This window comes from Cottoperca gobio, chromosome 4 (assembly GCF_900634415.1).
Source record: "Cottoperca gobio chromosome 4, fCotGob3.1, whole genome shotgun sequence".
In the NCBI taxonomy this organism is placed as follows: Eukaryota; Metazoa; Chordata; class Actinopteri; order Perciformes; family Bovichtidae; genus Cottoperca; species Cottoperca gobio.
In genome coordinates this window covers 15,675,232-15,687,583 of record NC_041358.1, presented here as the reverse complement: position 1 = coordinate 15,687,583, position 12,352 = coordinate 15,675,232, and the positions used below count along the sequence as shown (strand labels likewise).

At 40.8% G+C, this 12,352-nt stretch overlaps 1 protein-coding gene and 1 long non-coding RNA gene across 7 annotated transcripts in view; one reads left to right on the top strand and one right to left on the bottom strand.

The window, feature by feature from the left end:
- The window catches only part of pde4cb (phosphodiesterase 4C, cAMP-specific b), an 84,571-nt gene that overhangs the window by 25,824 nt on the left and 46,395 nt on the right, over window positions 1–12,352 (bottom strand). The window contains exon 1 of one of the 6 annotated variants that reach the window (XM_029430089.1): window positions 8,034–8,304. The exons of the other annotated variants lie outside the window; for them this stretch is intronic. Within the exon in view, the coding sequence (XP_029285949.1) occupies window positions 8,034–8,167 (134 nt within the window). The 5' untranslated portion in view covers window positions 8,168–8,304. Of the gene's footprint in view, window positions 1–8,033; window positions 8,305–12,352 lie in introns of those variants that run through there. 6 annotated transcript variants of the gene reach the window in all.
- Window positions 7,130–8,424, top strand: LOC115007284 (uncharacterized). Its single transcript, XR_003832167.1, has 3 exons — window positions 7,130–7,163; window positions 8,074–8,157; window positions 8,293–8,424. It is a non-coding gene; the product is annotated as an uncharacterized LOC115007284 (long non-coding RNA).

Below are 12,352 nucleotides of genomic sequence, written 5' to 3'. Positions count from 1 at the left end.
CAATCTGGATAAAAAACAAATAGATTTCTTTATCTCCGAGCACTAGTTGTATTACTGCACTTACTTACTGTACATCAGTCTGCTGCAGAGAGAAGAAAAGTGAACATTTCATAACATGCAAAGATCATGAAATATTACACTTCTTTTTAGAAAACTATTTCCACTGTCGTATACAACCATAGTGGACTGAAACACATCTCCAGGAAGAGCCAGTTGCTCTTTCCATCCACCTGACCAGCCACTGAGGATCGCTGTCCAAACGGAGCAAACACTCTGAGTCCAACATCAACATCTGATCTCAGAGCAGCTCATGTCTCTCTAAATATAGCCAAGGGGAGGAGAAGGTTGCACCAAGTAAAGCCAGCTGCTGTGTTATTATTTTTCTGTGTGACCTTTGACCTACAGAGGAAGGACTCTTGCCTTTGAATCTGTTTTGATTGTTGCCACAAGAGAGAAAGGAAGGAAGAAAAAAAACGCGATTCAAATGGTATGAGGCTGAACGTTAAAGGCCTAGAAGATGCAGCTTTTGTGTGTCTACTATATTTGTGTGAATACAGTATACATGCAACCAGTGTAGTTGTGCAACTCTTCGCCAAGTGTTTAGTGTTTCTGCAGTAGTTTTATCATTATCTGCATATGCTGACAAAGTGTGCGGGCTGATGCTAAATTTACAGCCCCAATTATACGTCTACTTCAGGTATACCTTCTGATAACTCAGAGCGCAGGCATGAACTTTCTACTGTAGCTACATAGTAGATGGATCGCAACAAAACCTTACACTTATTATTTATTTTTCGAGTTGGATTGTTTTATCCAGGGATTATTGGAAGAAAATTATATTTTGCAAGGCGTCCAAAGCTCACCTGGTAGAGCGGGCGGCCCGTGTACTAAGGTTGAGTCCTTCATGAAAGCTAACCTTTGCTGCATGCCCCTCTCTTTACCACTTTCATCATACAGCAGTTCCATTGATTAAAGGCAAAACGGCCCAAAAAATAATATCATTTTTTACAATACTTCTGCAGGGCCGTTGTTCGCTGTCTTGGGTGTTTGATCTATGGTGCCGCGGTTAAAAGACGGCCTGCATCAAACTATAAAAACAATGCTGAAGTTTTAGCAGACTGTCCCTTTAAATATGAATGTGACTGGAGTAGTGCTCAAGTGGTTAAATCTTTGGAGTGCAGGGCGCCTCAAAGGTTGATTCACTCCTCCGGACGGGAATTGATCGTGGAGTCTATGTCAGTGATTAGCTCTGTCCGTCCAGCCGGGGAGAAATCCATACAGTGGTTGATGAGCATTAACATCATTAGACAATGGTTAGCAGAGTAACACACTGAGCCAGAACCACACACACACACACACACACACACACACACACACACACACACACACACACACACACACACACACACACACACACACACACACACACACACACACACACACACACAGTGTGTGACTAAAGTCCCAGCAGTAGAGATCTAGACTTGGCTCTGGAATCGACCTGAAAATCGAACAACCTTACATCACACTGGTGCACAACTGGACAGGCTGGTTCAGGCCACGAACACACACACACACACACACAGTCTGTCTCTGCCCAGCAACAGGCCATACCGAGTGCTCCTCTAATCATGTTCATACAGCACTAATTGCTGCCTTTCAGTATACAGTGATTGAGTCCGGTGGTAAGGCAGGAGTGTGCCACTTCCTCCGTTAATTAGCCGAAGGCAAACCAGGATCAGCGGGGCACGACAAGATGAAGACAACAGGGGGGGGGTCAGGATCAGGTATCGTCCTTGACTTACTGATCCATATTAAATCCAGTTTCTTTATGAATGTCATTAAAAATGTTATTAAAAAAAATTGTTTCTGCCATCTGTTGCATTCATTCAGTCGTCACGGATCGGCAATTCAGTTTTTAGTGCCACAGCAATTCCTGCCAAGTAAAGTCAAGTCAATTTTATTTATGTACCTCAATATCACAAATTTGCCACATGTTACTTTACATAAAAAATCCCAATGAGTTCCACAAAGTGAGACATATAAATAAGCACTGGTATCGGATCAGTACTCGGTATAAGCAGAGGTGAAACATCAGAATTGGAACTGAAAGAGGACAAGTTGGATGGGTGCATTCCTATATTTTAGATATATTATTAACTATTCAAACAACATTGTATACAGTATATAACATGGTATGAGTTACACACTAAACACTAGATAATATAATATCAGATTCCCTCTGTATTCATAGCAATGAAAACTTAAAAAAATACTTGTTTACTTAGTGCAAGAACCAGAGTTTCAACATGACCCTGAGTCAATGTTCATTTATCATGTAGCATAAACTGATGACAGCATCATTGACGCACTCACACACACCTCAACATCTTGTCATATCACTGCAGTCTTTGTGATCTCTAACAAAATAAAGTTGTTGAAAGTCTCCTCCAACCCTACCTGACATCCTGCTGTGTAGGCAGAGCCCTGAAGTCTATGTAGGTGATCAGGTTCACCTGTAACAAACTGCGCAGGAGCAGGCTGCATGTGGATCGCTTATTTCCTCCTTTGTTTGGAATACGTACAAGTCCATCAACCACACTATCGTCTAAACCTGCAACAAAATAATAGAACAGAGCCTCTGTCTGGAGAGTTCATCAGTCCGTGAGTTGATCATCATTCCTGGACTCAAAGAGATTTCAGCGTAACACTCGGTCCACTATTCTGGCATTGATATTCTACACAAGTGCACAGACTGTCACACAAACACAATCACAGTTGTCTGCTGACGTCAGTTGTGGTATCATGGCTGTCACTGCAATACCAATCGACCAGCTCTCAGCCCTGCAATTATTCCCGGCCCAACGCTCTCTGTTTTTCCACTAAATAAGAGACTACATCGCAAAGGATGCTATGAAACACGCTAAAAAGATACAAGCCGGAAGCCAGCTGGCTGAGCTTGTGGACGCAGTGGGATTTCTGTTGAGGCGTGTTTGTTGTAGGAACGCAGAGTAGGGACTCCAGAGACTCGGAGCGGAGGCGTCCTGTGGTTCAGCGGGTTGAGGCGTCAGCTGTGAACGGCGTGAACGATTTGGGATCAAGCCCAGTGAAGAGCCACTGGCACGTCAATTTTTTCTTGTCAGTCACTCACTCGGGGTCAACAATAATTTGTCACAGAAATGCGAGACTATATTAGCTGAACATGTGAGTTATGTATAATCTTTTAAATATTTTAAATAGGGAGGTGATGGAGCCTTCGAGAAAGATGTATATATAATAAAGATCTGACGCTCTCTGGTGTTAAACAGACAAAAATCCCTATATGTATGACATCATCAGCGCCTTGAGATTGCTTTTAGCTTTTAAAGGTGCTTTCTAAATACAATTTATTATTATTATTATTATTATTATTATTATTATTATTATTATTATTATTATTATTATTATTATTATTATTATCATGACATGCAACAGTTGTTGGGATTACTGCGGTACATCTGTGAAATGGCAACAGATTCTGGACAAGAGACTGAATGAACATAAACGGACAACAACAGCTGTCTGTGAACATGAGACCAGTCACAGCATCAACTGGGAGGAGCTGAAAGTCATCGACCCAGAGTCAGTGAACAGCCGCAGAAAGATCAAGACGGCCAATTACATCTGACGCCAGACACAGTCTTTGAACAAAGACAGGTTATGTCTCCCCTTAATATACGACCACTTGTTAACACCTGACGGACGTTCTCTAGCGTACTTTTGATGAAAACGCTATCCTCTGAGGAGAACTGTGAGATGTGGTTGAAAGCTCAAGAAAAAGTGAAGTTAAGATTTATATATAATAATTATTTTGGCAGGTAGACTAAATATCTTCCAGCCTTTGGCAGGTGAGCGACAAAGTTAACTTATTATGAAACCACTCACAATAAAGTGTGTCACACTACTACTGTGATATATTACGCAGTATGGTTTTGTTGTTAGGTTAAAGGTTGTGTTTGGTATTTATGTGAAACAGTGTACGTCTTGGGACGCAAAACAAGTTTCGTGAAATATTCAGATAATAAAGTGAAATCAATCAAATGAAAATCAAATTTAAACTACAATTATTCAATTGGAGTGTTGACCTCTTCAGACGGTTCCTCTTCTCCATGCACCTTGGAAGTAGGTAAAGTAGTGCCAGACATCCCCACTGTGTTTCTACAGTACAGCATACTGTATTGGCCAGCCTTTGCTCTACACGTCTTCTCTCAGTGCTGAGGAGAAACACTTACATTGAAGGATATAGTCTAACAAGATGTATTGCATAAGAATATGTAGTGCTCTTGGTCACCCTACTGAATCAGTGAAGTTGTGCAGAATTCAGTGTGGGGATCTGATCCATATCACTGAGATATGGGACACACAAGGCAAGAGACGCCTGTGACAAGTATGGAAATAAACAGATGGCGTTAGGGTCTGTGGAGGGAGAAATCCATCAACACCGTCAGTACAGGTGAGTAAAGCCTGACCAGCTGTAGGGGCATAATGAGACCACTGATACTGTCAGCTGCTACTCATAGCTGACTCGTACTCACGGTGAGCAAGAAGTAACGCGACTCTTCGTTTACATTATGTAGCATCATACTGGCAGCTCGCAGTGACCTTTGACCTCATGCAGAGTGAGCTGTGCGTCACGTCGCAGTGTGTTGACACGGGCTGAGGCCCGCAGGTCTGGACAACCTGCTGTGACACCACCAAAGGTCAGATGTCATTTCTGGAAAGACAGGCCGTATGCAGACAGCGCAAAAAAGTCAGAAGATACCTTCGTGGAGACTACATGAGTTACACTGATATTTGGCTCAAATTGTGGCGTTAAATTAAATATTAGGGAATCAAACAACAATTATTTTCATTATTGATCAATCTGCAGATTATTTTCTGTGTTTTTATGTCCATCACCAGCTGGTGATGTCTTTAAATGTCTTGTTGTGTCAGTCCCAAACCAAAAGATATTGAGTTTAAATGTATATTAACATAGCAAAGCAGGAAATCTCCATTTTTGAGAGGCTTAATTCTGTGATTTATGTATATAAAATAAAATTATTATCAAAATGGTAGGTGATTATTTTTCTGCCAAATGACTAATCATTGCAGCTCTATTAAATATGATATATCAGCCAGTCACTGATATTCTGATCTGAAGACTAATGTTGGAGATTTCTGCCTGACCTCAGCCACACATAGAACATTTTCTTCTTATTTTGTTTATTCACTTAATTGCTCATCATATTAAATAAGGAATGTATCACACAGTTTCATTTGCTAACAGTTGTAGAAAGTAAATAGTTGTGGGAAGTTATTCTTACTTAAAAATGATGTTAGCCCTAAACTAATTTCATCAGTATAATTGAGAGTTTTTGTGGTTTTAGGCTGTGAGAATGTTATTGTCCCGACAAGAGTTTCCATATCTAAGTCCAAAACAATGAGCACAATGCATAAAGAGCAAGAGACGCTCACCGCAGTTGCCAGTTACAGTTGTAGCATTTATATCAAAACTACCATGTTTGCAGCTCTAGTATATGTCTTCACCTACTCGTCACTTCGTGCAGCTGCATCAAAGCAACAGTATTTCAGTTTAGAAACATTATTTGCTGTTTATTATGCAGAAAAAAGCTTTGTTTAGGTTTGTTAAGCTACAAATCTACAGTTGCAGATGTGTCAGTGGATCAGTTTGATACAAATAGACTAGATAAAGAGCGGCAGGCGCTTATTACACTGTGGCCAAATCTCATACCTCCAACACACAATTAGGGTTAGCAAAGCTGTTCCCCGAGACTTCCTTTTTATAAAGGCGTAGCTTCAAGTTATGTTTTGTTTTAGATACTTTTTCACTTTGACATTTGCATAAATTTGGAATCAGCATTTACTCCCATAAATACTAAAACACAAACTGGTAATGACGGTAAAGTTATGTGGAAGTACTATGAACTGCGACGTGTTTAGTGTCGTTTCACAAGCAGCGAAGAGCACAAGGCTGCACATACACGAGACATTTCATCGTGACTGTCATCGACATGGAAAGAGAAACACGCCTCTGACCTCAGCAACTAAATCCTGTCAGCTACCACCTTCAAGAAATATCACATCAGAGCTCTAATGTATTGTACTCAATTAATCTAGTACTTCAAACACACTGAAGAACAGTCAAACACTTTATTCTAGCACAGGGCGTCCAATCTAAACTAAATTAACAGCATTAAACTGGCAATCAATAAACGGCAGGTGTTTTTCAAATGGAAAAATATAAACGTTTCATTGAATATATATTTTATTTATGTTGGTAATTGTTTCGTAAGATACCCTTCTACTCATGACTCACATTATGGATTCTTATGGGGCTGTTGTGTTGCTTTGATCTCACAGTGCTGAGTAACTTTGGTGACATTAACATTATCTTTGTTATTATTATTGCGAGATTGATGATCGGTTAGTTCCCCTTCTCACTGTATGCGTCAAAGTCTAGTTGACATCAGTGATCTGTGCTGGAAGGTAAAACATGATGAGTAAGCCGCAGGCTGACGTCAGGCCTATCAGCACCACTGAAGTGGAAAGACGAGACAGAATATGGCACGATGAGAAACTCAGTAGTATAAAATAACTCAGCTTAGAAGAGATAACTATATCAGACAGTAAGTAAAGAGGAGCTGACTGAAACCTTCCACACACAGCAAACTACGTCATTATAACCCTAAAAACCGAAGCTAAATATCTGCACCGACAGACATGAATCTCTGTTTGCCAAAACCAACTGTAAAACCTTACAAGGTAACGCGATGACGAGGGAAGCGGCATGTTTCCGTGTAGGAATTAATGGAAACTAGGGATTAAAGGGATTTTGATGATTATAAAGTGCACTCTACTTTTCTCCACTGCTTTTTGACTGTGCTATTACACACATGTGGTCGATCCATCAGGCCTATAAATATGTGCGACTTGGCGTTCATTAGCAATCTCCCTTTGAAGGTTTTTTTTTATTGGTGGGTTGACATTATAAAGACACTTTGATCCCCCTCCCCGCCCAGAAAGGCTGATGTCGTCATGACTTTATGAAAGGCTGGCTGCAAAATTAGTCACAGTTCCTTCTGTGACCCTCAAGGCAGCAGCCACTTTAAGGTACACATTTGGTGAGTAGTAATGCATGAGGGTAAACTATATTAGTTATATTCTGTCTATCTTATGGTTTAAAAAATTAAAAAACTAAACAAATCTAATATTTTAAGATCTAAAACTTTACTTTCACATTACTTTAATTTCTCTTATTATATAAATACTATTCTCTCACCATTGACACTCAGCCTTTAGACTGTATGTACACATAAAACAAAAACAATAGACAAAAGATATTTCAAGTCTATGTGTCTCAGTGGTTATACGAGAACAAATATTCCAATGTGTGTATTGCAACAAATTATGCAGTAATTGATAATATAATGATAAATAAAAGAGTCAAAACTCCAAGCTCCACACACACACACACACACACACACACACACACACACACACACACACACACACACACACACACACAGACGCACACGTACACACACAAAGATTCAGGAGCCTCTTACTCAGATCGTCTTGTGGAGCCACATCTGTCTATCTGACTCACCATTACGCTCTTAAAGCAGCACTTGAAAAACAAACTCAGGTCATTTGTTAAGTCTGAGCTCAACTCCTCTGTCCTGTGGGTGTTATTTTGACTTTAGAATGTGTTGTAGGTTTTCATAATGTTGTGACCACCCATCTTATAGAAATATCACAGTAGAAGATAAACTATTAACTATCTTAAGACACTACAACTGAATGCAACACAATAAAAGTCCCAATCAGAATATTATATCAGTTATAGTGATTTTTCATAACTTATTGTGTGTTGTTGAAGTGTTTGTCAGCTAAAATATTGTGAAACTTTGTTTAAAAAAAAAAGAATAGACAGCAGTGTGTTTAGAGTTGTGCAATTATAACATCTGGATTAAAAACCACATCTGGCCTACCGCCTGCGTTTCTGCACAATGTCGATGGGCCGGTTGACAGCGCATGGAGATCCGCAGATATTCCCATTCCTCACTTTGAAGTAGCGATCCTGGACCGAGGGGGCCAGATACACACAGTTTGTCGGTAAACTCATGTTTCTGGTGGTTTTTGGCTCCCTTCTGCTTTGTTCTCCACTAATCCTCCTCTTCTCCCTCCTCCGGGCGCTCCTCTACTCCTCGGCTCTTGTGCGCTCTCTCCTCTCCCTCCATACCACACCAGGTTTCCATTGAGGCGCAGGCAGACGGGGGAAAGCCGTCCTCAGTGTGTTTCAGCAACATGCCTCCAGTACAGAAACAAGTTGAGTGTGAAAAGAAAGAAGGGGGATCAAAGCAGAGTGGGTTTTAAAGAGGCATTTCCTCAGCGCGGCTGTTTCATGCGGTTTGGAGAGCTCAAAGCGGAGAGCTAAAGCTGTTGGTGTTAAATCCACATGGAGAAGTTCAGCACTGAACTCTCTCCCTTCTCTGGAGATACACTCCTCCCTCCCTCTGTCTCTCTATGGCTCTCTCTGTCTGTCTCCTCCAGCACATGGACTACTGAGGCTTTAAAAAAAGATTTGCACTCTGTGTGAGTGTATGTGCAGCATGTGTGTGTGAGCGAGAGAGATAGAGGAGGGTCTGTGGTCATAGTAGTTGCATCACGTGTATGGGTGTGTGTAGAGTGAGATTATGCAGTGTGTGCGTGCGTGTGCGATTGTGTGTGTGTGGAAATGTATATGCAGTATGTGGTAAATGTGTGGTTTACGTGTGCAGTGCGTGTTTCAGACACCAGCGCCTCTGAACAGGGAAACTCTCTGAGGTGGTGTGGCAGCCTCATGTGGATATTTTAACTCAACACACAACCACACACACACACACACACACACACACACACACACACACACACACACACACACACACACACACACACACACACACACACACTGTTTTATATATGTTCTCATTGATGTTTTTAGAACTGCTGTATAGACTTGCCTCAATTTGATTTAAAATGCCTGATATTGCAGCAGTTATCTGCTATTGGTACATTTTTATACCAGCTGGGTGATGTCGGATGGTGCCAGTTGTGGGCAATTTCCACACTGAGTGAGGTTGAGTGCCAGAACTGGGACTGATGGCTTAGTTGTTCAGAAATATGAAAACTATTCAAGGACATCATGCAAAGTTTTCCCTGCATTTATGGAGACACAAGTAGCTCACTGTCCAATTTGAATTAAGCTACCACTACTGTATGCTCAGAACTGCTTGTCGGATGGTCGAAAAGTTTCGGAAATCCCACCCCCCCCACACGCACATCATTTGTATAGAAAGCCGATGAGGTCATTAATTAATACTGACATACTGAATATCTTAATTTGATTCTGCTGGTAAAATATTATTTACACAAATATAGATCTCCTGTTTTTGAAGTATTAAAACAATTATTGGTCGTGTTTATTTCCCGAACATAATAGTAAGAATTTATTAAAACTACTTGACTTACTAGAATTGTATTTTAAGTAATCCCTTCTCACACTTTTATAAGACACTTTGTTATTTTTTTATAAATAATTTTGATTATTTCACTTTATGATTAAAACAATTCTCAGTATTTGTGGCAGTCATGTTGCACATATGTCTGTCTGAATCTTTGTATTCAATAAAGTTGGAATAAAGAATACGCAGACTGCTGTTTGCAACGCCTCATACAACACACCAGCTGGCGTTATAAAACTGAAACATCGAACGGCAGGGAAAAAGAGACGAACAATGACCTCATCGTCTTTCCATATTTGTCAGTCTATTACACTGACCCGTAACTCACCTTCACTTGAACTGAGTCAGACTCAAATCACATTTTTCCTGTAAACCACGACAGTCTGGTATAATGTCAACATCACTGTGAGTGCTGCGCCAATCCGTTGCATTACCCTCGTTCATAAACTAAATACTGAGACACTTGAGCATCTTCACTTTAGGGAAAGCAACTTGGTCTCAACTCAAAAGCGGAAACCCGCAGTTTGTTGGCCTCATTGGTGCTGACCCTCATCGGAACCACTTCACAATCAACTGCCCTGTACATGCTGTCAGTCACAGTTCAAAGGAGCCAGCAGAATTACATCATCTGCCAAATGTCTCCAGTACCCAATATTCCTGCAGCACACCAAACAACACACCCCGAGGACACAATAACAAAGTTTCTCCAAATGGACAAAACACATTTAGACTGCTATTCCCTGTGAGCTGTCCCCCCTTCCACAACCAGGACATAATCAGCATGGCTCCTACAGAATCTCAGATCAGGTGACTGGGGTGCATGGAACCACTTTGCCTTTGGGAGAACCCGAACAGGAGTTACTGCCTTGACAACATGTGCAAACACTTCCACCGTGAAAAGGTGATTTATGCAAGTCTCACTTTCAGAATTGCTTCTTGTAAACTTTCCTGGATCCAATTTTTGTACAAAAAAAGTGTTGGCTTGAGTTTAAAATCATGCAATGGAATAATAGCTAAATTATTCACAGTACTGAACAAAGACAAACAAAAAAAAAGCATGGACTGGCACTAGTTCACTTAAAAACCTTAAATAACAAGTATTAAGTTTTTCATGCAGTGATTTCCAATATGACATTTAGCTGTTTACTATGTTTTGATTTTCTTCTCAACTTAAAACGCGTAACCCCTCCCACCAATGCTCTCCTCCCTGCTTGTGCAACATGCTTGGGAAACATGTTGGACCTCAAAACAGATGCCGGGGTGGAGGTTTGCTGAGAATGAGGTGTTTGTGAGGCCGCTGTGTAACTAAATCCACCAGTCAAATTAATTCTACGGTCCATCTGGCTGCTGGCTCTTATGACAACATAACGCCTAGTAATGAGAATAAGCTGCCAGGGGGGAGTGTCATGCATGTGCGTGCACGAGTGTGTTTGGGAGTATGAGAAAGTGCACATCTCAGTGTCTGTGTGCATCTGTAGTTTATACTCATATACAGTATCAAAGTTATGTTATCAGTCAAGTCTGCTGATGATATGATGGAAGTTCACAGCTTCAGAAAAAATGACATGAACATGTATGTTGTTCATTAATAATGTTCACTATTGTACAGTCCAGAGCTGATTTTGAAGTGTTTGTATGCTTAAGAGTCCGGCATTACACAACTTCACATACAGCCTCAGTGTTGAGAAACTTAGCATTCTGTTGCAGCTTCTCCGTGAGCATAAACACTTCACTGAGGCAATACGGCTTCAGGCTCCGGGCCTCAAAAGGCATAACAGATCTTCTTTTTGAAAACAGGAAGCTCGTAGTATTGTCAGATAAGTCCAAACCTTCTTCTGAAAGACTGACTGTGCTCTCAGTTTCACAGTGATTTAATTCTACGTTTAAAGACAGTAATGTATCCTGGAGACTCTGCACGGGTGTGGTGGTTGTGGCTGTCTATAAGACCTGGCAAAACTTTGTCTGCACATGTACATTATATTTGTAATAGCAGATCAGAGAAAGACTTGCACCATCTAGTGGACACATCTTTAAGATGACACACATGGCCGTAACCCTGAACCCAGAAGGACTTAACTGACGTCACCTGGTAATTTTCAAATAATGAATTTGACTAATCTTTGTCAAAACAGCATTATTATTAAGACAAATGTAAATAAATGGTTGATGAATTAAGTAGCTTATGCTTGCATTCTTCTGATTTCATGTGGTATGTGTTATGTACCGTCTTAAATCTTTAATGTCAATGTTTCTGTGTACATTTAATTTGCCCGCCTGAACACCTGAACACCCGCGTGCCGCGCACCCTCTTTCTTTAACGCCTCAGGGGTTCCCCTGGTAATCCCGTGTTTTAACGTCACAAAGCTGTGAATTGTGTGCATAAAGGGCTCAAAAGGTCTGCGAGAGAGGCCTCATGCACTTGGCGATTTGACAGTGGGACAGCCCTAAACCCACACGGATCTCTAAATCCGTGTGGGTTGGGAATTGGGCCAGAGGCTTCCAACCACGCAGAGAAGACAGGACATGTTTATCAGAGAGCTGCTTTAGTCACATTAATAATAATAAAGCGTGAACAGAAGTAATCACACTCTAACTTTTCTAATTGTGGTTTGTGCTGCTTTCACATGGAGTCCTCTGATACGTGTCTGATTCGTGGCAATGTGACTCGTGGTTGCTGTTTAGTTATTACTAATATTTATATCCTCCTGCAGGGTTGAAGTCATGCTGCTTCTCCTGCGCCTCACACAAAACACACAACCTGCAGTTGCAATAGAACACAATTTGTTACTTAATTTGGTTGTTTTTTT